The sequence below is a fragment of the Sinocyclocheilus rhinocerous genome, unplaced genomic scaffold, assembly GCF_001515625.1.
Source record: "Sinocyclocheilus rhinocerous isolate Xijiao unplaced genomic scaffold, SAMN03320098_v1.1 scaffold358, whole genome shotgun sequence".
In the NCBI taxonomy this organism is placed as follows: Eukaryota; Metazoa; Chordata; class Actinopteri; order Cypriniformes; family Cyprinidae; genus Sinocyclocheilus; species Sinocyclocheilus rhinocerous.
This window is the reverse complement of record NW_015650700.1, coordinates 244,163-270,977: the sequence shown is the minus strand read 5'-3', so window position 1 is coordinate 270,977 and position 26,815 is coordinate 244,163. Positions and strand designations below refer to the sequence as shown.

Sequence of the window (26,815 nt, the reverse complement as noted above, 5' to 3'; positions counted from 1 at the left end):
TGTAACAGAGTACTGTCTATCATAAGATCCTCTAAATCAGCTTTAAGGATTTTATTAAATAAATGTGGCGAATGTTTAAACCCTTGAGGAATTCTGGTGTAGGTATACTGTTTACCCGCATATGTAAATGCAAATAAATATCTACTTTCCTCTGCTAATGGAACACTGAAGTAGGCTGAACAGAGATCAATTACTGTAAAGTATTTAGCATCAGGAGGGACATTCGTCAGTAACGTGTGCGGGTTTGGTACCTCAGCTGGCAAATCCTCTACTATATCATTGATTGCTCGTAGGTCATGAACAAGACGCCATCTGTTTTTGTCTGCTTTGATTACAGGCATAATTGGAGTGTTACAATAACTAGATGTTTCTATTAATACTCCTGCCTTCACTAAACCTTCAATAGTGTTTCTTATACCTGTTTCAGCATCAGGACGCAAGGGGTATTGTGACTTTCTGGGCAGACGTGCATCTGGCTTAAGTTGTACTCTCACTGGGTTTGCTGATTTTATCAATCCTACATCTGAATCATGTTGAGACCATAGTTCAGTTGGTACCTGACGCTCTACTTCCTTAAATAGTTCAGTCTCAGTATTGTTTATCAATTCGGATGTTGTAGTCATCTGTGTCAGTTTCTTTTGACTGATAACTACTTTCTGAGGAATTCCCATCAAACTGGTTGCACAAAAAAATGTGATGTAATTTTTGTCAGGGTTCCCATTTGCTTTTTTTCATCATTTTCATCATTGGTCCTAAATCTTTTGCTTCCCAATTTTTTCCTACATATACAGACACATGATCTGTTACATATACTCAAAGCTGCTCCCTGTTTACCTATTATGATGTGCTGTGAGATTTAAATTTTTTGTCCTGCAGTTTCTTCCTGCCATTTTTTCTCTATTTTTTCATCTCTTTCGGGATCATATATCATTGTGCAATGAAATTCTGATTTAGGTAACTGTGCTTCTGGAATCTGTGCCTCAATAAACTTTCCCCATTTATTAATTGTCTGTCTCACATCTTGTTCGATCTGTCCTATCCAATAAACATTTGCTTTTGGCTCTACAACCATCATCTGAGTTTCTATTCCTATTGTGTCTATATATACTCCATCAGGAGAACACCAAATTTGTAGCCCTAATTTATATAATACATCTCTCCCTAACAAATTAACAGGAGTCTGATTTGATACAAGAATGGGTATGGTTACACTTTTATTTTTGGTTTGTAGACACACTGGAGCTGTCATTGGAATTAGCTGCGTTTGTCCCGAGAATCCTATTGTCTTTGCGAATTTTCCAGACAAGGGGAGATGTGAGGCATAATTTGAATTCACACAAGTATAAACAGCTCCTGTGTCTACCATCATTGGTGTTGTCTTTCCCTCTATTTCAATTTGCATAATTGGTTCTTGATCAGCTTTAGTTGTTACAATTGGAAGCTGACTCTCCCCAATAGGATTCTCTGGGCACCCCTAATATCCTTGATTTGGACCTCCCCACGGGTTTATTGGGCCCTGTAATGGACCCTAGGTGGGCTGCTGCCAACTCTCCCCCCTTCCACCCCTAGGTGGCTGTTGCCATGTCTGTTGGTTCCCATTTGCTTTGTTCTGCCTTTTTCATCATTGGTCCTAGATCTTTTGCTTCCCAGTTTTTTCCTACATATACAGACACATGTGGCACAGAATCTGTTAAATTGAACCATTTTTTCACAAATTCACATTCAGGTATACTCAAAGCTGCTCCCTGTTTACCTATTATGATGTGCTGTGAGATTATTTCAATTTTTTGTCCTTCAGTTCTCCACTTCTTTTAAATTTTTTTCATCTCTTTCAGGATCATATATCATTGTGCAATGAAATTCTGATTTAGGCAACTTTGCTTCAGGAATCTGTGCCTCAATAAACTTTCCCCATTTATTAATAGTCTGTCTCACATCTTGTTCTATCTGTCCCATCCAATAAACATTTGCTTTTGGCTCTACAACCATCATCTGAGTTTCTATTCCTATTGTGTCTATATATACTCCTTCAGGAGAACACCAAATTTGTAGCCCTAATTTACATAATGCATCTCTCCCTAACAAATTAACAGGAGTCTGATTTGATACAAGAATGGGTATGGTTACACTTTTATTTTTGGTTTGTAGACACACTGGAGCTGTCATTGGAATTAGCTGCATTTGTCCCGAGAATCCTATTGTCTTTTATCCTATCAAATCCTATCGAATTTTCCAGACAAGGGGAGATGTGATGCATAATTTGAATTCACACAAGTATAAACAGTTCCTGTGTCTACCATCATTGGTGTGGTCTTTCCCTCTATTTTAATTTGCAGAATAGGTTCTTGAATTGGAAGCTGACTCTCCCCAATAGGATTCTCTGGGCACCCCTGGACCCCGGGTGGGCTGCTGCCAACTCTCCCCCCTTCCACCCCTAGGTGGCTGTTGCCATGGATTGGTGTGGACAGTCATTTTTGTTATGTCCGAGTTGTCCACATCCCCAGCACCCTCCTGGAGGACCAGTATAAGGCTTGCCTCTTCCTCTCTGTCCTCTTTGTACTGGTTTTCTTTTCCATCCCATTGGCCCTGGTTGTTGAGTATAGACATTAATGATGGGTACAGGGATCTGGTGTGCATTTGGAAGGACTGATGTGGGTGGGCTTGGCTGAATAGCTGGTGGAGAAGCATTTACTGGAGACATCACTGTCATTTTTTTCCTGATTCTTCTTTCTTTACTGAAGCTTTTCTCTTTAGCTCTTTCTCTTGGTTCTTGAGCTTCTGTTAATTTTTTCTGTATTGCTCCACTGCATGAGACACATGGTCACAGAACTCTTTGTGTGTTTTAGAGTTTAAGCCGACCACATCCTCCAGCCTGCTCTTTACAGCTTGTGGCATAGCATCAATCACAGCATTTCTAAACAATGTTGCCATTAATGGGTCTCCTTCTGGATTCCCTTCAGTTTCTTGCTTCCATCTTTTCAGCTGTCTCTGGACATATGTGGTTGGATTTTCTGTTTCCCCCAGCTGTTCTCCCTTTAATGATTTAGGGTCCAGGCTGATCAGGTACTCAGCACGCAGTGCCTGCCACACTGCTGGACGGAATGCATCAAAAACAGTTCCATCCATGTAGTGAGAGTCCACAGCTCTGTCCAGATTGGATGCTTGAAGAATTTCTTCCATTTTTGCCCCTCCTATAATCTTTGCCAGCAGTGCTTTAATGTCCCCCACAGCTAAAAGTTTGCCCATAGTTTCTTCTTCAAACACCTTAATCCACTTCCCAGCCCCCTCATGGATGTCTGGGAGGCGAGTGACCAGCCCCAGCCCCTCATGTGAGGCCCAGGGGACATACTGTCCCTGTGTACCCTTAATTAAAATTGGGAGTTGTGCAGCCAGTGGTCTAAGTCTTCCTTTTTCTCTTCCCTGTCCCCATGTTCCTTTATCAAATGATGACTCCTCCCCTTCATTTACTTCCTCTCTGCTTTCTAATAGTTTACTTCTATCTCTCAACAGTTTATCTGCATCTTGTATTAATTTTTCTGTTTCTTAAATTTTCCTTCCTATTTCTGCTTCCATAGCCTCTGCCTGTGTTTCAATCTCCTTATCTTCTCTCCTCATCTGCTCTAACGTTTCCTCATTTCCTGTTTTTCCTTCATAGTTTGCTTTCATCATTTCTAATGCTGTGCGTGCCTGTTTATAACAATCTAAAGGTAAATATCCCTCACTCTTTTTATTCTGTCGCCTCTTTGGTCTTACATCTGGTTCTTTTTGTTTTTCTTCCAATTCTACTTGTCCTTCCATTTGCATTTCTCCAGACACTTCTACAGTACCCTTAAGTATTGGGAACTGTCCCTCTGGGGGCAGATATGGGGGTGGTTTAGAAAATAACTCTTCTTTTTTCTTTGTCTGCCTCTTTTAGTATTTTTCTTGCCTGTTTTATACTTTTCAATGAGTCTTCTCCTTCCTTTTTGAACAAGGCTAGCACTTCTTTGTCTTTTTCCCTTTTTACTTCTCTCTTTTCTCTTTTTTTACTATTTACTTTAGTTTTATGATTTTTTATCAGAGTTTCCATTTCCTTACACAATGCTACATAAAAATGTCCCTTCCTCTGGCCATTTTGTCATCATATTTTTAGTTCTCTGTTGCCATTTGCTTGAGAGTTTGTCTATCAGTTCTTTACACAATGGATATTTTAATCCTAATATTTCCACCGGAGTGGCTGCCATAATTTTTCCTATAATGTGACAATCCTATATTTTAAACTCAGTATATATTTTTATACAATAATTTAACTTACTGTATATTCTCCCCAACTTAATTTACTTCTTTTAACCAATTTCTCCTCTTTTCTTCTGTATCATGCACTTTTAAGCCTAGTATTTATTATAACACATACGTGTGCACATTTTCAATATATTATAAAGTGAATTTATACTCTAAATCCTATTTTTGATCACTTAGCATCCAAAAGTGCCAACCAATAACTAAGACCTATATGTATATATTCTTTGTTTCTGTTATAAAATTATTTTATCAGCAATTTAATTATTTAACTTAGGGTATATACCTCTATTATATTCTACTATCTGAACTGCATTAGTCTCCTAAATATTCTCCCTATCTACGTCACACAATACATGCATTCAAATATGTACGAAAAATCTACAATGCCGAAATCTTGACCCAGTCTTTATTGAAACAATTTTTCTAAACACATTCACTCCTTCTAGTCCCTTTATTCACAGGGCTCATACATTCATCCTTTGTTCCTTTATTTATAGGGCTCATACATTCATTCATCCCTCTCAGGTGCGGCACTAGCTGCGTCCAACACTCTGCCAGGCCCCTCCTAAGGGACGGTCCAGGAGGGGTGCGCAGCTTTTACCCACCCGATACGGAATTTATTTATTTTCTCATACAACCACAGTCATTCCCACAGAAACAGACACAGACACATACATTAAAACAGACTACACTACACTCTTCCTGAGTGACCTGTCAGTTCTACTCGCTCTTTCACTGATACACTTCCTCAACACAGTAAAAAACCAGTACCCAGCAGGAATTTTTGCCTAGCCGTAGGACTTTGCGCGCTTCCCTATGCTTTATCTGCTTAACGTTTATTGCTATCCGTCAAAAGGCCCACTTAACAATAAACACAGATCATTGCATGCACCCCCTTTTTTGTCTCTCTATTTGTTTTTTTTGTTTTGTTTAAATTTGGAAGAGCATTTTTCGAGTGTTCTTACCACCAAGGGCAGACCGGACAAACAACACTAACTAATTATATAAGCAAAATCTGCTTACCTTATTGTTTAGTGGCCACCGTGTTGCTCGTCAAGCCAGCCCAAAGTGGTCTTCCACCCCTGCTCCTTTCCAATCCTGTCCGTGACACCAATTTGTGGTGGCTCCTGCGGTTTCTATGAAGAATCACTCTCGAAGTCTTGGGGTTTTGATGCCAGAAAAATAGACTTTTATTATCAGAGATAATGCAGTCTAGAGATAATCTGCAGAGAATCTCCCGAATCTGTGTCTGTACACTCTTTTATACAGTTCTTCCTCTAGGCATGTTCAATATATTTCATACATATTTGTTATGGTTTACCTTTTTTGGCTGTGTTTCCAGTCTGCTACCAAGATGCAGACAGGAAGCCTTAATTTTATGTTCCGTGAAAGTAAGGGCCCCATCATATATTTTGTCTAATGTCAAAACAGGACATGCAGCCCCACCATATGTCTGCCCCTCATACAGACATATATACCATTCCTATGCAGGCCTGTCTGCACACAGGCAGATACATGATTATAATAGTAAAATAACTTGATACATAAATGGTTATATTCATAATGATTATACTTGAACAATTCATATTTTGACCAATAAAAATCCTCCACAGAAACAGCATGAGGTGGTAGCTTTTTAAAATATACTCTGGTTAGACAGTTAGGCAACACGTTAAAGGTCGCTTGTGCTGTTAAACACAAAAATGCAGGTAAAGACACAAAAAAGTGTGAACTAGACTAAATATTTACTAGATTATAACCTGTAAAGGTGATTGATCACAAAAACCTGATCTCTCAGCATTGTGATATTTTAGCATCCTTGCAATTGCCTACTTGACACTTTGAATGGAAAATGTTTCCTAAATGGCAATAAGTAATTAAACCTGTCTTAAAGTATTTATAATAATATTTTTAATGTGTCAGCTTTATCTTTGTACCATACCACTAGCTAAATTGTAGATATCCTCAAAAGTATATATATTTTTTATACTTTGATTTGTTTTGTACAAAGTGCTGACCTATTTCTGATTAGTGAGGCTCTAAAACAGGTAGATAATGTAGATAATGAGAGTTTGTACATTACATTTTAAAGGTGACAGAAAATGGGCCCAGGAATGTGAGAATCTGAGGGAGTAAAAAGCAGTGGAACTGACATTAGCCTTCACCAATTAAACATGAGGATACACAATTATGCATGAACCTGATAAACGATCACATTCTAACATGTATTTTGCAACACTGAAAATCTTTTGATGGAATCTTTGCGATAAAATGTCCTTGAGAAGTTCTTTATCTTTTGTGGTGAAGCAGGAAGGAGACACTGCTTAATACATTATTAAATGTATAAATAAATGTCTGTTTTAACATCGCGTAAAATATTCATGAGGATGTATGAAGTGGGAACAAAGCTGTGCTGTTGCCTGCAGGTTTAGTTCTCAGATCTTCTGGGCTTCTCCATCATTGTCTCCATGCAGTAGTTTCTGTCCTTTCTTCTTTTACTAATAGGCAACATGAAGAAATGCACAGGGATGTGTGGTCTCTCCACCTTCATCTGTTACAGTGGTTTATGTCCATTAGGTGCATGGGAAAATAGCAAGCAAGACTGATTTTTGGTTACAATAAATAAGGCAATACGTGCGTCCTAGTTCACAAACGTATGCATTATTCTATGCTGTTTTATAGTCCAAGTAGTGCAAGTGGCGTGTTCACACTGAAAACTCCAAAAATGTACCGTCCTGTAATTACATCTGTAATTAATTTCTGTAGTTACATCTATAATTACAATGTTGATACTACCTCTACGCCTTAAACCTAACCAGACCACCAAACCTAATACTAACCTTACCTGTATCCCACCTCAATAGCAGCAAAAGTGTAGCGCAATTCAACATGAACACAATAGGTACATTGTACCTAACAATTCATTATTTTATAATTAAGTATACAGTATTTAAAGACACCTAATATAAAGTGGGACCAATAATTTCTTATACAGTACAGGTTGTTATTACACAGTAGTTATGTAAATGCATCGAAACATGAATCCTAGGAAAGTAAGACCAATTGGATTTTTGCATTATTTATTTTCACGGCATAGTAGTACCACGGTGGACATGGTACCATGGTAAATACCTTGCACATATCTTATTGAAAGTATTGTTCATTGATTTTAAAATAATAACAAACACAATTATAACATCCTAAATCCTGAAAAATAAAATAAAATAAATTAATAAAGTGTTTTTGGATAATGATTGATGAGTTTGATTAACATCTGCGTTAGGCAATTAGCAAGGCTGTCCAAGACATTTCGCGCCTGTGAGTTGCTCAGTTGTACTTTTGCAATTGTGTATTAGAAAATCTGCCTTTTGAGCAGCAAGCAATGTTAAACAAAATTCTATAAAAATATTACTTTAAAAAAATTTGCTTTAACTCAGGAGAACCCAGTTGTCTTGGATCATTCTGTAGTCTCATGTGATCCAGTCCAGATCAAGAGCAGGTAAGCCTTGGAGGAGGCCATGCATTATTTTTTTTCTTCCTCCTTTTCTTGTGATCTCCACATAAACACCTGACCTGTTATTTGACAGCAGCACTAATTAAATTCTGTACCGAGCACTTTACTATTGTTGTAGATTAACTGAAAAGTAAAATAAACTGAAAGTAAAAAACACAAATTTTACTACTGAAGTTATTTTCAAAATGAATAATCCAGTAATTGATGTAATTAAATTATGAGTCTGTCACATGCAATGGTCAGCAGCTATACATGACAGAAATCACACACATACACAAACACACACACACACACACACACACACACACTGCAGGTGTTTTACTGTAAGTACGTATTCTGCTTCAAAAAAAAAAAAAAGCACTGCAGGTGTTTTACTTTAAGTACGTATTCTGCTTCAAAAAAAAAAAAAAGAACAGAAGATTGAAATGGCTCGAATATTGAGTCTCTTAGTTTGATTTTGGCTATGGAGATAAGTATAGGGTAGTGAAGAACCCTAAGTAAAAGCGCCCACTCAATTTTACCAATGCCCAACCAAAAATTAAATTCTGCCTACGCCATTGCTATTTACTACTTACTATATGGTTTACGGCTAATTTCTTACGTACAGTATATTTTACTGTTATTACTGCAGTAAGTACTTTTAACATACTGTAAAAATACTGTAAAAAGTATCCCTTTTTTTTTTTGCACATGTTCCTTGGTAGCCTAAATGATATAATTGTGATATGGTAAGTATGTAATATGATACTTGTGAAGTCCCTATCTAACCAGTCTAATCAGGACATTTTTTTCCCCCTGATGAATGATAGGAGTTCTGCTTTTTGTTTTGTGTCTGAGTATGAATGCATATTTTAATGCATAATTAGATGCAATGTATATTCAGAAATTAATTTCAGAACATTTCAATCACAAATATGGTAATACTTCAGTAAGCTATTGCCATATGAAATCGTCATTATAGAATTAGTCACAGTTCCTACTATGGTACACTAACAGTCTAGAGACTCAAATACAACATAGTTGAAGATCCAAAGCAATGAAACGAAAAAAATCATTATTTGGCCTTATAGCCATGGTAATGTAAATCTCAAGGAGAGAGAGAGAGAGAGGGAGAGAGAGAGAGAGAGAGAGAGAGAGAGAGAGAGAGAGAGAGAGAGAGAGCGAGCGCCCACTTCATCTCAAGACACTTTCATCAGAGAGCATCACCTGGCTTAGATGCTGTTGTCTGGTTCGGTCCAGCTCACAGACGCGTCCGCGTTCACTCATGCACTTCAGGATTTGTCTGCACCTTCAAAAGGAATAGCACTCGCGTACTGTACATACTACAACTGTAGTGCAACAAGGGGCATTTCAGCAGTAGCCTACCGGGGATTTTCCAAAGGAACACAAAGCGACAGACAGCTGCAAAGTGTGTCGCGTATTTAGGACAATAGTGGACTACCACCGACTTCTCTGGTTTCTGCTTTTGGTTTCTTTCAGTCAAGATTCGATTGTGTGAACAACATGAAGATGTCTCCCCCAGACCGAAGGAAATACGTGCGTGATCTGGCGCTGGAGATCGCCATAAGATTGCTGCTCTTTGGAGTTTTTGTGTAAGTAGGCTACCTGCATTTGATTTCATATGCGTGCACATTACAATTCAATGTCATATGCAAGCTGTGCAATATATAGTGAAAAATATGACGCGGTAGTGGAAACGTGGCTTAAATATCAAAGATACCCATCCAATTAAAATGGTATACTTGTAAATAAATAATAGCCTAATATTAAAGCAGCATAATTATTTAGATTTTGAGGTGTATGACTTATTTTCTTTACTCAATGGTATATCCGATTGATCGGGTGTTTCAAAGTTTTGATAGTTTATCAAATGTATCTTGAATAATCAAGGCGAAGAAGAGCGTATAAAAGAGGGTAACACTTTACTTGCAGATTGTATATACTTTAATGGATTTTAAAAGCATTCTTAATGCATTGATAATACTTTATAATGCACCTTATAAGCTGTTATTGTAAATAATTATACCCACAGTCATAACATACTTATTTATTCATAGCCTAATGTAGTTAAAATAAATAAATAAAACGATAGTGTTATAGATTACAATTATTTGTAAACATGTAACCATCTAAGGGATTACAATTTATATGATAAGATTATGAAATCATTTAATGGCTACATACAGGATTCAAGTAAGTGTTACCAAGGAGATTTCTTGAAATGCATGGTACAAAGGCAAGCACCAACATAACCTGCAGAAAGAACAAGATGAGAAATTCTGTCTATAGCAAGAGACAGTCTCGTGCTTTGTGTGCAAACAGGTTGTTGGGGTTCTTAATTCAAGGATTTCTGATATGAAATATATAGTACCTTTCTTTTATTTATTTATTTTTTAATAAGGCTGCGTTAGCTAGCAAGAGCTGATGTCCTATTGAGATGACTTACTGTTATAATATGTTGGCAATAATGAAATGAGATGGTTTGGGTGAGGTTTTAAAGAAATAAGGCCTGAGACTTGCTGTAGTTTAATTAATCTTTTGGGTAAATGGCCCCCTGCCATGCTAAATAATTTTCAGTCCCTAGAACAGTACTGTCTGCTCACAGAAATGTAATCAGCTGTGCTTTTCAGTTTATTCCATGGTTTGATTGAAATAACTGCAGATAAATGTTCAGATAAACCTAAGCAATGTGTGCATGCCTCCTGAAATTAATGGTGAAAAGAGGAAAATGTGGATGTGCATGCATGTGTCAAAAGCACAGGGGGAATAAATGTGATGTCTTAGACCAGAGGAAATCTGGCCTTAGGTCACCCTTTTTTGTATAGTTAGAACTGGGAACTTAATTCTGTCTTGAACAAAGAAACATTACACAGAAATATAACATATTACCTAGAAAGAACAGAAAAAAAGGTAAACGTTTCACGGTTGATTAAAGAGCAGCCTGGCTGCCTGATGTAGATGATGATTGCCAGTAGTGTTTACTAAAGCAAAGATCACTATTACTACTCATGACTCATCCTGCAACGTTTGTGCTATGGGCATGAATGATACCTTGAGGATTTAAAAAAAGGAAAATTCCAAGTCATCTTCAGAAAAAAAAAATTTGTGATTTGAACCAGGAAGTAACGACCTAGCAACTACCTAGAACACACTTGCAACATAACATCTACTCAAACCACCTTAGCAACTGAAAGCAATACCCTGACAACCACTCACAACACTCTAGCTTTGTGGCAAGTGCCACTCTCATTTTCTTTAAGTTGTTACTGTGGTGTATTGATATTCAGGTTTGATTGTGGCGTTCTTCGTGTGTAACCCAATATAGTAAATGTTAGCACATTTGTACAATATCTGCTCTCTTTTCTGGCACATGATTATTTTATAACTGCCAGGTGTTGTCTGCTGCAACAGGAATCCAATGAAACTCATTGTCTTTACAATATGAGTCCATGAGTAGAAAAGCTGGCCTCCAAGCACAACATCTGCTGCCTGTCAGCAATTCCATGACCTGGTCCAGATTTGCCCCGAGATATCAGCCATCAGGAGACGGCATGCCTTCTGAATGCTGATCACAAGATATGTCTATAGTGAAAAAGATTTATTTATTTATTTTTATTTTTTTGTATTAAACCATATATTAAAAGGAATAGTTCACCCCAATATTGTAATGTAATTACTTTTTTTTTCTTTTCTGGAATACAAATGATGGTATTAATAAAAATGTCTCTGCTTATTATTACTATTATTATTATATTTTTTGTTCACACAATGATGTCATTGTTTTAGACTTTACTGAGTTTAACTGTATGGAAAAATTGGTTGAATTATTTGTCAAAATAGATCATCTTATTGTGTTTCTAAGCAGAAAGAATGCCATACAGGTTTGGTACAAGTTAAGGGGAAATGATGTTGAGTGAATGAGTAAGTGATGATGACAGAATAAAAAATTTGGGGGGAACTTCTTACATTCAAAGTTTCTATTTGACTATGTTGAAAACAGTTATTCCACTGGTTGTCATCTTCCACTTGTTGTTCTGGGTAACAGTGCAGTGGGAAACAAGCCGGAATCTGTTCCAGCAGCCTTTTGCGTATGAAGCACTGGAACAAAGCAATCTGGAACACACAGATGAAAGTAGACCTGAAGGTTTGCTGGCCGGAGCTTAAAGGGATAGTTCACCCAAAAATGAAAATTAGCCCATGATGTACTCACCCTCAGGGCATCCTAGGCGTATCTGACATTCCTCTTTCAGACAAACACAATCGCAGTTATATTTAAAATTGTCCTGGCTCTTCCAAGCTGTATAATGACAGTGAATGCTGCACCTGTTTTTGAAGCCGAAAAAACTCCATCCATCCATCATAAAACTACTCCACACGGCTCTGGGGTGTTTCTGAAGTGAAACGATGCATTAGTGTAAGAAAAATATAGATTTTTAAAAATGTATAAACCGTAATCTCCAGCTTCTGGTCGCTCAAGCAGGTGCGTTCACGACAAGGCGTTCAAGCGTATGACGTAGGCGTAGAGGAAGACGCAACGTAAGCTCCGGGGAGAAAGTGACAAACGCGGAAGCACAGAGGAGAAAGAAAAACAAAACATCTGTCACGAACTAGTACTAAAAAAACTAAGATTCTGAGTGAAAAATGCTGGAGGATTTCGATATAAGGCAAGAGGAGAATGAGTTTTTTGCCTAGCCATATTTGTTTGAACTGGAGTATACCGACCAGGAACTCCTAGAGATGGAGGAGGCTGCAGCGGCAGCGGCACAAACTACAGATGTAGTTCACGTGGTTTCCCTGTGCTGTAAACAAAACTTGGTTCTCGCGAGACTACACTCTTCTTCCCGGAGCTTACGTCGCGCCTTCCGCAACGCCTACGTCATATGCTCGAGCGCCTTGTCATGAATGCGCCTGTCTGAGTGACCGGAAGCTGGAGATTACAGTTTTTTTATTTTATTTTTTTTAAATCAATATTTTTCTTACACAAATGCATGGTTTCGCTTCAGAAGGCCTTTATTAACACCCCGGAGCCATGTAGAGTAGTTTTATGATGGATGGATGCACTTTTTTCGGCTTCAAAAACAGGGGCACCATTCACTGCCATTATACAGCTTGGAAGAGCCAGAACAATTTTAAATATATCTGCGATTGTGTTCGTCTGAAAGATTTCAGAAACTAATTTTCAGTTTTGGGTGAACTATCCCTTTAACCTGGTTGTGAATGTCTTCTGCTCTCTAGGCCAGAGACTCATACTTGATCAACACAGAACTTACCGTATTGTCCCGAATATAAGACGATATTTTTTTGGTACATTTTACCAGTTTTTACCATACTTTCAAAACAAAAATTAAAATAGGAAAAATATGCAATATGAAAATAATTGAAGACAAAATGTGTTTTACTGAGAAAAAACAAGATTTGGTTTTTAAAAAGCCTTTTTCCAAAAGGTACATCTGAAAAAGGGGGGGTCGTCTTATAATCAGGGTCGTGTTATATTCGGGCCAATACGGTAGTTGTAATGTCTCTCCCCTTACAGACCTGAGACTCTGAGAGAGTTTGTTGAAAGGGTACATTTATCCCTTTCTGATGAGGAGGAGATTGCAGTCGTAGGGGTATCTATTTCAGTGTTATGATTAGCTGTTGGCATTAGAGGTGTTGCCAGAGTGTGGCCCACCTTTCTTTCCCCATGTGAAACTCATTAGTATACTAATCTAAAGCATGCCATTAGAACAGTGTCTTTAAAGTTTCACCTGTGCATTATTCACTTCCCAAACAACCACCAGAATATCTTTGGCAATGATCTGAAAGCATAGAGACTAAACATGAAAAGAAAAAAAGATTGAAACTGATCATGTATGTATTAATTTGTATGTTAACAGTTGCATTTGTGTAGACTGTTTAAACTTCAAATAGCTGTCAATGGGAATAATTATTTCTCTGATCAAGTTTGAGGTGGATGTGTTGCAGTTTCTATTGATTTTTAGGTTTCCAAACATAGCTATGAATGGATTTGGATAGATCTTTGTGGCCCCACTTTGTTTTATCACTGGGTCCCAATCAGTGCTGCATCCAGAGTTCAAGTCATTTTTATGGTGGTCCCAAACTAATCCTTAGGAATGAGTTTCATAATGAGTGAAGGGCAGTTAGTTCCTTAGAAGACCAATGAAATGTCCTGACCTTTCCAGTTCTGTTACTAGGGGTCTTTTTCTTGCCCTCTAAAGGGAATCTGGCAGTTGTCCTAGCAGCCTTATCTGATGGACATTTGTTTGTTAGTCCACCACGATCCAATAAAAATGCAGCAAACCCTTCTCCACTATGACAGTCAGAAAGGGGCCCTGGAATGCCATAGAATAAGCTGCTCACTACATCTCCTAGTAACTGACCATTTCAAATAACACAGAATACAATGTGCAGCATTATCTTATTAAAAGGGAGGGGGGATCAGAAAGGATTAATCATGTGAAATCAGAAGACCATCTTAAACCAAGATTTTGGTTTGTAAGGTGCCTTGAAAGTTGTTTGGCAACTATGTATCCAAACTAATTTCCAAAGGGGAAACTAGGGGGAAGACCCCAATTTTCCAAGACCATTTACCAACCATGCCCACACTATACACTTGCCCTTTGCTGAACTTTGTATTACAGTTTAGTTTGCTCAAGCAGAGTTGTGAATTGAGAAAAAGCTGTTTCCATTTTTTAGGAAATGACATTTGGTTCCATTAATAGAATTGAATAATGGGTCTGCAAGAATATGCCAGTGTACACATCATCCATTTAGGATAGCCTATTCTGGACATTGCTTCTCTCAGTGTAATCAATCTGACATTGTTGTAACGCTCTCGGTTTTTAGATAATGTGATTCCACAGGGTGTCCAAATGTTCATTGTATTGCATGCCTGTGTGACTGACTAGCCATGGGTTGACAATCTATCACATTGGAGAGGCACCTTTTTCTTCATCTATTCTTTTTCTAACAGCTTTCACAGTGTTTTTCAAATCAGTTTTTGTTTCTGTAATTGATGACATTTGGACCTTCTATACCTAACTCGCCCACTCTGCTTACCAGCGACACTGGTTTTGGTAAAAAGTGTGGAGTAAATGTGTTCAAATAAATTTTATGACTTAATGAGTCATGCCACTTTATGCTGCCATCTTGCTTGACAGAACCATGTGACTCATATTAGAGTTATTGTAATAGTAGAGTGTTTGGAACTAGTGTTGGGCCCAAGTCCTTAACCAATTGAGTTTGAGTGGGAAACATTTATTCATGTCTTGTTATCGAATTTTTTAGACATACTCATTTTTATCTTTCATGTTACACATGACGTGGATTCCAAAATGTCTGGATTGAGTCCAAAATGTCTGAGTCTGTGTCGAGTCCCCCCGAGTGCGTCTGACTTTGAGTTTGTTCATAATTGCAGCCCGAGCCCATGTACCTTAACTCTATTTGGAACTAAGTTAGATCTTATCAACAGCTATTATAGTCACTATTTTTGTATTCCTTTTTATTGTATCAGTGAAACCTTTTAGCTTAATAATTATTATTTTTTTAAAAATAATTATTAAACCCCACACCATGAGAGTGTGATTTTGCTTTTAAACCATGGCAGAAAATGCAATTTTAGACAAATGCTTTCCAGTGAATGAAAGCATGTGTTTGTCTGCAATTTAAGTTTACAATAATACTTTAGTACTTTAAATAGAATCCATGTTGACACCAGTTTGCATGAAATTTAATGAAAAGGCATTGCTTTTCATTTAAAAAACTGGGCACTGGTCCTCCAGGACTAGAGTCAGAGGCGGTGGCCACAGGGACTTGGGGCAAAAAAAAAAAATGCCACAGAAATCTGACAAAAATGAACCTGCACAATTAAACTAAATCTATTACGACTGTTGTGAATAAAGTGAAAATGAATGAAAAGTGTCAATTGCAGCATTAAATTAAGATCTGCTCATGTTGCACCTTACAGTGGTTTTACAGCGTTGGGCATTATAACCAATCACACATGATTCTGTTGAGATTATGAATGCAGTGGCCAATCAGAGGCGTTCAGATGAGTCATCGCTGAAACTATGGAGTTTTGCTTAGTGTGCGCATTTGCTGACTGAATTCTGGACTTTGTGAATTCTCTCATCATAAACAAGTGCAGATGTACGTACAGCTTCAGTGATTATAATGATAGTTTTGTTTTTTGGAGAGTGCTTAAACTCACGATAGATCGAAGTTAGTGATAATGTTCTTTGCTCCCTTTCTGTATATAATTTATTCGCTGTTTGTATTTCATGGAAATGAAAATGTTATAATTAGCAACTTACAATGTTTTCATTAAATTGCGATCACGTTAAATGCAAATTCAGTCCTATTAAACATTTTTTATTAGTCTACATGACACCCATCTGGTACTTGCTTAAAAAGACAGGTTTATGATGTTTGTAGTTGGTTAACCCTCCACCTATGACTAGAGTTGAAGAACACTGCATGTTGAAGGCTTTAGTTTGCATTACAGCCTAGCCAAATCCTCAATTGCTTTTTGCTGCTGCTAGTTGTATACTGTAAAACTTAAAGATATGACCATGTGAAATATGTTTGTTTTGTCAATTTTTATTGTACATTGGAACATTGATGGCCTCAAAGCTAACAGGACAAGATGAAAAGCCACAAAATTCCAATTTTGATTGCATGGTGTCTTTTAACAGAGTGTTCTCTTTTGAGTGATTTTGCATGACTGGCTACTCTCAGTGTCTGTGCTAAAGCCGTGGTGGTTGAGTGGGTGTTTCATCACATCTAAAAGCGTCACTGTTGCTATGTTTATTCTCTATTCTAATATATAAGATAATATATGCCGTTTGACCTGTTGGGTAACAGAGTGTGGGTAAAGTGCTTGTTGAGAGGCTGTTCGGGTTGGACATATTGTACAATATTTTTTCCATCACAGCAATAATCATCAGTGAACTAGGAGATTAAGAGGGTTATCAGTGAGGATCTCAGTAAAACCTACACAACAGAGCAGGACACCAGGCTTCTTCACTACTGTTCGCTGCTGTTCTTGAAATGAATTTTTAAGGACTCTTTTTTTCTTCACATCACAAGAGGCATTTCAGATTTTACTTTATTAATGTTAAGAAAGTGTTTCATTGATACATATGACAGAATTAATATTTTTGGGTGAACTAATCTTTTAAAACATGGCCCTTCTGCTCAAGGAGGGGTTTGACCAAAAATATCTGCTCACGATGCTAAAGATCCAGTGCATCAGTCAGTTTGTGCCAGAGCTGGTCAAATAGTGAAGCGCACAACTCTCTCTTTCTGAGGACCCCCTCATCTGGCAAGTCAATGTGATGACATTTCTTTTGCTCTCCAAATTGGTGATTATGCATTCTTGGAACTAGTGTTTTTTCTAAGAGAATGTGCCTTAAGCTCATTCTTGCTGAATAAAAGGGACACTTTGTTAATAAAACACAATAAGGAATACGGAATACATTTTCATTTTTCATTTATAAGAATCAATAAGAAAAAAAAATGTATGTATTGAAAAATTTTTTTTGACGAGGTCTTTCTTCCTGACTTGGAATAAAATCGAATTGAGGTGTCTAAACCTTCACTGATTATAGAGAATATTTCAGTTATAGAGAAGCTCAACCACCTGCAGATTAGGGGATGCTGTGGTTTTGAGGAATGTTTATTTACAGTTCATGTCCACTGGCATGGAGTGGAGGTGAGCGGCAGGATTGCATGGGGGATTGTGGGATTGACAAAAGAGCACAGCAAGCAGTGAGAGTGTCACAATTCCGAAGTGCCAGTCAGTCGGTAAGGTGAAGGCAGTGACTTCTCAAAAAAATCTCACTTTGACATTTTAAAATTTCAGAATGTTTTCCACACCAGTAGACATAAATTGTTATAAATACATGGCTACCTTGTCTTTTTTTAAAACATGATGTATTAGATTTGATTAGATAGATTTGAAATACTGTAATAGGGCTGACTGTCTTGGTAATCAGCGTATGTCTTGTTTTCTAGCTGTGCACAATAATCAGTTAACAACAGATACTTTGATCTAAACAGATTTCTCATGATTTTGATTCTTGACTGAAGATAAAATGCTTGACGAAGACCTTAGGGTTGAAACGTTGTGATTTTAATAAACTTTGTTTTTGAGAGCAGTAGTGGCACTGTGCCGATTTTTGTTTATTGACAGTAAAGATAAAATGCTTTAATGATGTATGCTTGTATTGTAATGATGGATTTGTTTCTTGCAAGCATGCAGCTTTTCACCTTACAAGACATGAACTGATCGATTAGTCATGGCGATTACTTATGGATTATTGTAATGTTTTTATCAGCTGTTTGGACACTCACGGCACCCATTCACTGCAGAGGATCCACTTGTGAGCAAGTGATGTAATGCTAAATTTCTCCAAATCCATTACTTATCACAGCACCATTAATAAAATGTATTTGTGGAAAAATGTAAATAAAAATTTTGAGGTTTCTCTTTTGAATTTAAAGAGTGTTTGCAGAGTTCTGATAAGTTCTGATAACGAGTTCTGTTGATAACATTCTGAAAAAGAAGGAGAGAATTAAGACATATTAAAAGCTTTATACAGTTGCTCTTGTTGCAAAGGTTGTTCTAAAATTTGACTTCTTTTGACCAAATTTTAAAGGGGTCATATGACGTTGCTAAAAAAAAACACTATTTTGTGTATTTGGTGTAATGCAATGTGTTTATGCGGTTTAAGGTTAAAAAAACACATTATTTTCCACATAATGTACATTATTGTTTCTCCTCTATGCCCCGCCTTTCTGAAACGCGTCGATTTTTACAAAGCTCATCGGTCTGAAAAGCGAGGTGTGCTCTGATTGGCCAGCTATCCAGTGCATTGTGATTGGCCGAATACCTCAAGCGTGTGACTGAAATGTTACGCCCCTTACCATACTGTGATGCCGTGTCCCGGCGCGACGAGACAAAACCAGTAAAACCCATTATAAACGAGGCATTTGTTGCATCCTGTGGGGACATAATTACTGATTATAATTACTTATACTGTCTTTTTACGCATTGCGTTGCGTATTGCACTGGGTAAACATAAAACCATGTCTGCATTTGTGATCGGAGAAACGACAAACAACAAGTGCTACTCTACACTGCTCAAAACTTGCATTTGAATCGTCAGTGGCAAATTCAGAAGCACCACTGTCCTTGCAAAGTTGGAATTGCCCCACTTTGTAGACACAGACACCGCCATTGTAGGCTACTCTCCCAGGAAACAGTCCTCGTCCTCCATAAAATGCGTTGCTCACTTTCACAACGAAACACACAGCGTCTTCACGACATGGCGGCAGCAACAATACTACAGCGAGAATAAAAGTTACGCTTTCTTTCTTTGCGTGAACATTTGGGCGGAGATATGCAAATCTTCCCACACAGTGACGTAGACGTGGGGGTGTGTTAGAACGAGCCATTTTAGGTAGGCGAGGTTGACTCTTAACTTTTATATTTAATATCTCTTTGGATTTGAGACTTTAGTCTTTGCAACTTTACAGATCTTCTTTATGCACCAAGAGCTTGTAACACTCCAAAGAGAAAGGAAAAATTTAAATCACATCATATGACCCCATTAAGGCAGCATTGGTTAGGCATAAAGTGCCTATTTATTGGGCATAAAGTTGCTCATAAAGTTGGACATATAGTGTGTTCCAAATTGGCTCTTGTGATGGGAAGAAAGTGGTGACTAAGAGATCTATTGTATTCTGTCAATGTCACATTTCAGGATGGAGGTTAAAGTAAAATTGGGGTTAGGGTGACCAGATTTCTCATGGTGGAATATGGGACGGGTGGGCAATATGACCACGATATGAGAGATTTTATTTCATTTTATATGTATGTAGCAGTGGTGTGCAGTGGTGTTCTGAAATGAAGAGGCAAAGTCCTTTAAAAAAAAAAAAAAATCAAGTGTAAATTCCTTTCCCAGTCACATGTTCTTGGTTGACCAAGCTAATTACTCACTAAAACCCCCGATCATGTTTTCAGGCCATTTTAAGTCTTATTTTGATGTAACAAAGTGATTATATATCAATAAGTGTGTGAGTTGTTTACTTACTTTTTTAAATGAGTCTTCCTATTAATGCCATTTTGTTTATTCAGACTGATTTGCAAAGCGGAATGCGCATGAACACAAGAGGTGGGATTTTTTTTTGCATGCACCAATCACAGCCGAACATAACCAGTCAGATCCAATCATATCGCGATGGAGGCATTGTCTCCTCTCGCGTGATTTTCCCCCATTCATTCTCAATTACCCCCCACCAAACTCACCACACGCTTTAGGGGGTCTGTTAAAACTCAATGGGCTCAGTGGAGGTCAGAGAGACGCGGACTCCCGCTGTTACTTTACCTGCTGGTGTCGTGGTTGGACAATGTTTCAACTAAAAACATAACATTTTATATGAGTTATGGCCATTCATTCACACAACGGCAGCATTTTCGGGGCCTGAAAACGCAAACTTTTGAAAATGAGTTTCAAAGTGCAAGTTTTTAAGAATAATACTGTTTTTCTCCGTGTAATAGGGCTGGACCAGAATATTCGATTATTCGAATATTCGTTCGGTTGGTTGGCATTTGACTTTCAATTTTGAGATTCGAACATTCTTTTTTTTTTTTTCCAACACCTGGCATCCCCCGCGAAACGGTTCTCATTTGCGCTTGAATATGAATCGCCCATGCGTGAACGTCATGAACATCATGATTCAGTTCATCTGGAAGAGATGACAAAAATGCCGAAGACCTCAGCTGTGTGGGAGCACTTTAAATTGAGTGAGGACAAGACAAAGGCAGTGTGCCAAATATGCTATTTGAAACTGGCCTACCACAACAGCACATCAAGTTTGCATTTGTAAAAGTCTGTAAAAGTTCTGTAAGTAGTAGCCTATAGAATATTGTTGGTGTAAAAAATGAGCTGCTTTTATCCGCCATGTTAATTAGTAATTTTACACATGATAAAAACGTGCACTTAATTTGCTTGGAAAATACTTGCGAATACGGCAGTCATAAAAAAACGTACAGTAACCCAGCCTAATAATAATTTGTCTATATTAAAAGTATTGCTCTTAACAGACCTGTGTTTTGTATCACTAGTACAGTGTCTGCTCTCGGAGCATATAAGCCCTGCTAGCATGAGGCGCGCCGCTTCCGACTCGCACTGTTCTGTAGTTTATTAAAAGTTTATTAATTCTTTATTTATCAGTAAAAGAACAGGCACTACAATTAAAAACTGAACGCGGCTGCTCAATTCAGTTGAATGACAGTTGCATCACAGATCAGATTTCATTTCTCCAGTGAGGAGAGTGAGTCGAGCTGACTGACAAGAAGAGTGAGGTGAGACAGACAAGATACAAGATGATCACGGATGATTTAGTATCGAAACGAAATGCAAAAGCATCTGTTTGGCAGTATTTTGGATTTTGAAAAGCCTGTTGACTTTTGCCGTTTATCCAAGGTGATTTTGGAAGTTTTTTTAAACATTCGTTTCTTATTTAATTGGTTCCACAGTGTTTGCTGATTTTTACTTTATTTAAACTTTGTGTAATTTATTTATTTGACATCAAGGTGTATGCCGTGCCTCCAAGCTTTCTTACTCGTTTTGCTAATAAACGTTCTACGTTTCTTATTTATTTGGTTATATATTATAGGCTACGTTTACTTATTTCCAGTTTTGTAGGCTATACCTATTTAAACTTTATGTGAGTTATGTAAGTAATTTGTTATTTTATATTAGGCATAGCCTGCCCTATAGCATGGTGTAACCTATTTTTATTTGTTTTGTTAATAAAAGTTCTGTTTTATATATAGGCTAAAGTGAGTTTGACATTGTAGTTGGTTGTTGCATTCAAGCCGAATTGCTGCTAATTCGAAAATGAAAGTGAAAGTAAAATGTGCACGGCGCTTTTAAGCTATTTAAAAGTGAAGGAAAACGAGCAAAAGAGGGAAAATTCAAACGAGTTAAAAATGAACAATTGTTCATTTACGCTGAATTGCCGCTATTTGAAAGTGAAAGTAAAATGTGCACGCCGCTTTTACAAGCTATTAAAAAGCGAAGGAAAGCGAGGAAAAGAGGGAACGCCCCTGCCCCCACGTTGATACTGGTATTATCCGTGTTGTCACACGTCGATTAGCCGGTGGGAAAATTTCCTCACCGTCACAACCCTATTCTCGACATAATAAAAATGCAAACAGACAGACAGACACACAGAGATTCCTGCCTTTATTAGAGAGAAGAATATGTTCAGCCCCCTCCCTCTGAAGCTTCGAATATTCTGTGTTAATTACTACCAAAGCTTCGAAGCTAAAAAAAAAAGGTATTCGGACCAGCCCTACCGTGTAAACTACAAAACAACACGAATTTGTGAAAACAGTGATGTCATGCATATCTGTTCAGTCTATAGGTATGTGCGCAGGCGTGTAGTGTTACTTTACAAAGTGACATCACAAACTATTGGCCTGGCATGAATAATACAGTGTTTTAGTCATTTTTGCAGATCCGTGTAAATGGGGATCATTTTGACTGCAGTGTTGTCTGTACTTGAAACGTTTCAAAATGCAAACCTTTCAGTTTTTAGTACACTGTTGTCATATAAATGTACCCTATAAAACCAGAATGCTTAATAGCTCTCACCCAAGGTCACACAGGATTTTTTTTTCAGGATTAGGGTCCATTATCTATTGTAGATATAATAGACAGGCAAAGCGAGGTTTAAGGGTATTCTGTGGTTTATTTGCATTACATCCTGATTTTAAATGTACATTCCAGGAGGTCTATAATGCCTGGAGAAAGCTATCTGCTAGCATCCCCATTCAATGCCAAATTCTCAACTGGGATCCCCTTGAGGTGTGCAGGTTGATATCTGTCACAGATTGGCCAGGCTCTCTCACCTCCACTACTCAGTGCTCCCCAACGTCACCCGAATATTAACTACCTGCACTAGTCATTAATCATCGATGTCATCAGCAAACTATTTAAGCACACACCTCAGCCTCAGGCAGCGTCTAGCCTTAAACTAAGAAAGACCCACTTACCTGGTCTCCGCGCTTTCCTTTTAAGATTCCTGGTACCCCTATGTCTGTTCATGAAGTTATTTCCAGTAACGACTTACCTGTGGATTCCATTGTTGAGGTGTGTGCTTCTCCGTCTCCATCTGTAAGAGAAGGACTGTTCTATGTTTCATCTATTCACTGCTCATTCTGGTTATACTCGCATTACTCACCTGTGTTCTCCCGATCTCGCCCTGTGTCCAAATAAAGTTGTTCATATTCCCTCTGTTCAGTGTATATCCTGATAATACCTGCCATCTTTGCTTATGGGCACTAAGTCTTGTAACTAATCAAAAAAAAAAAAAAAAGATTAAAAGAAAGATGACTTTTAGCCTGCAGGTTGTGTAGTTGCGATGCTATTATTTATAAAAAATAAATAAATACATAAGAACTGTCCATTTTGATTCCATGGTGACTTTAAGCCATTTGATAGCCATTTTTGATTTAAACCATTAGATCCCAAAGTAATTACATTCCAAACTAATTACACCTCACGAGGAATAACAGTCAATTTTATAATGGCTGTTTTTCTGAAATGAGACATGATGATGTATGCGGCCAACAAATGTGACCTCCGGAGGGCACAGACATTGAAATGAGACACAACTTTTGTATTCAGATCACTCATACATGATTCAGATCATCAGCTCATTAGGAGAGAGCTCCATGAACTGCGTGTTTCAGATAAGACATATAAAATGTGTTCCCTGGAACCATGATTGAAAACCACCTACCAAAGAAGTTCCAGTATGCAAATATGTTTATGTAAATTTATAAAACTACTTGTACCATCACTGCAGTACTCCTTGTAGACTACTTATACTAAAACTGCTTACGTAAGGGAAAGTTCACCCAAAAATGGAAATTGTGTCATCATTGTGTCATTTTCAAGTTGCAAACCTATGAGATTCTTTCTTCTGTTGAGCACAAAAGAAGATTTTTTTCAGAATGTTGGTAACCAAACAGTTAAATGCGTAAGTTTCTTTCAGGTATACCTTTTTTATTATATAGATGTAATATTTTCTTCATTCTATTTATTTGTATTTATTTATTTTCATTTAACTTTTTGATACACAATACCCTGTTGGGGCAACATAATGGCTGCGCTTTGTTCTGCACTATGTTCCACCACTTTAAGACAAATGGATTTGTTGTGTTTTCATATTCAAGAGATTATAAATTAGATGCAACTTTTTTTGGGTTTGCATCAAATGTTCTTCGACTTTTATGCATGATAAATTTGTTTATGAATAAAGATTTATCTGTTGACAGCAGTTATTTTGAGTTAGATGCCAAAAGCTCTCCACCTATTCAAATTTGTCATTGAAGTGGTGCATACAACATATTTGCCCACCGGCAACTATAGTTGCCGCACATTCAAATACAATTTTCAAGAAAAAAAAAAAAAACCTGGGGAAAATAAATGCAGGACATGTTCACATAGGACACTATTAACATGACTATATGCATGAAAACATTCAGAAAAATTTGGGCACAAATGGGTTAAAATACTGTATACTTTTATATTGCAAAAATTTCACATTCAATCTTCAAATTAATGTAGAAACAACATAAACACAGTATATTTTTAAATATTTGTTTAGTGGCATCTTTTTCATGTATGAAGGTGAGTATCACTGATACCAATGCTACTGATGTCTGTAGGAAATAGTTTTTTTTATCCTAATATTTAATCACTGAGTATAGCCATTCAATATTACAGTTGCTATAATTGATAGCTCCACCCCTGCGTTAATTGCGTTAATTTGATTGTGATAGATCGTTTCTGTGTGCACGCATGCAAATGAGAGGTATACTAGAGAGACACGAAACACAGGATTACTCCATCAACAGAACCTTACAGATGACATTACAAGATTACAAGAAACTGTGAAGGGTAAGTTGTGAAAAATACAGTTATTTTATGAGAGATTTATTTTTATTTTATGAGAGACACGAAATTTTGTTGTATGCTACATGAAATGACAATCAAAATATTAATCTATTTCTAAACAAGCGTGTGTTCAAAAAGTAAAGAAATGCTTATATTACTTCAGTGGCCAACTGAGCAAACCAACCCCGTGACGTCACATGCTATGGTATTGCAAGATGGCGGCGTCCTTGCTCCAAAAGCTATAATAAAACATAATTTTTTCGTTAAAATTATTACATTAATCGTGTTCCGATCACAACAAATTCATGCAGAAACGTGCACACTGTTGCTAGGAGACGCATGACAAAAGAAAACAATATGCGTTCTAAAATCAACGCAAAATATCGAACATGTTTAATATCCTCCATCTGGATTAAATTATAGACTGAAGCTAAAAAATATGTTTCTGTGACCATCATACACTACGCGATTTCCTATGGAATCTGCCTACTCAAATCTGCAGACTGGCTCTGACTTTCGGCACTTTCTGGGTGGTAAAACAATATCATATTGAGTCACGATAAAATTTATGTCAATAATGATGATAAGCTTTGGTAGGGCTGCACGATTATGACAAAAATCATAATTGTCGATTATTCCCTTGAAATTGTAATTGCAATTACTAATTACGATTATCACAATTTAGATTGGATGATGTTTATACCATTGTTTTATGCAACTGCATGCTGTAATTTTATATGAAAATAAACAAGCTGAAAACACTCTAACTGAAAAACCTTTAGTGCTTTTCTATAGTATTAAGCCTCAAATCTCAACTATACATCGGATTGGTTTCTTCTTTAAATTATAAAAAAGTAAAAATATAATGGTATTATAATGTTATACTAAATCTAAAATGTAAATAATGGGAAAAACCCTTAAGATAACATGTAGAAAGAAAAAAACGCATATTAAGCACGCAGAATAACATAAGTGGACTTTGAACGATTAATAGGCTAACTCTGCTTGTTCTGCGTGTCTCTGTATGAATGAACTCAAACACACGCGACGCTCATGGTGTTTTTAGCATCTGCAAATCAAATACACACTGAAACTGAAAGTAAAACTTAAAGACCTTCACTCTCCAACTCATCAAAATAAAAGTCCAGTCTAACCTGAAGAAATTATGACAGAAATATTACTCTTTTATACTAAAATGTAATTCTCAAGTAATAATAATATTTTTTAAGGAATATCATACAACTAAGGTATTTTTTCATTAATGTATACAGTTATACAGTGCTGTTGTGCAGCATCTTATTTGACAGACATAAATAAATGCAATGTTTTCTTGTAAATTCATAATGTTTTCATTACATTTTAAAAGATTGATTAAATTGTAAAAGTTTTACTAATTCATTTAATTAGACACCATTTTATGATAAATTTGTATTGAATCATAAAACACTGAATCCATGGAAAAATAAGTAAATAAAAGGGAAAACAGTATTTAGGGGAAAAATAGATTTCATGGGGCCCTAAATAAAAACTAGCTCTGTGGAGTTTAATTGTGATCAAACAAATTATCTTTACATTTATTCTCAATGCCTAACAAACATGTGGATAGCATTTCCTTCCACATGAATGGTAAATGAATATTGTGGAAAAATATAAATATTAAATGATTGTAATGGGTTGGTACAGTATAAATGCACGACAAAGGAGAATAATCCACAAGGAGAAATTTTAATCAACTTAACAAAGAATCCAGGAGCAGAGAGCAACGCAACAAACAATAACCAGCAAAGGACAGAACAGAACAGGGGCCCGTTCTTCGTATCTCGCTTAAAAGCATAATATGTAATTTTTTGCCACTAGAGGGCGCGTATTCAAAACAAACAAAGAAACAAAGGCGTCGTTAGATGACGCCGTGACAGAGTGTGGAATCATGGGAGTTGTCGTCTTCATCCCCACAGCCGAAGCAATCCGATGGGACTCGGGCAGAAATCATGTTCATGGATGAGCTAATGTATTAAAGATTTATTAACGTCGTAGTATGAAGCAG

General features: G+C 37.1%; 1 protein-coding gene across 1 annotated transcript in view; it reads left to right on the top strand.

Moving 5' to 3' along the window:
- The first annotated feature begins 8,970 nt into the window (after window positions 1-8,970).
- The window catches only part of LOC107712334 (phospholipid phosphatase 4-like), a 98,115-nt gene continuing 80,270 nt past the window's right edge, over window positions 8,971-26,815 (top strand). Inside the window, exon 1 of the mRNA XM_016517558.1 lies at window positions 8,971-9,387. Coding sequence (XP_016373044.1) covers window positions 9,299-9,387 — 89 coding nt within the window. The 5' untranslated portion in view covers window positions 8,971-9,298. The remainder of the gene's footprint in view (window positions 9,388-26,815) is intronic.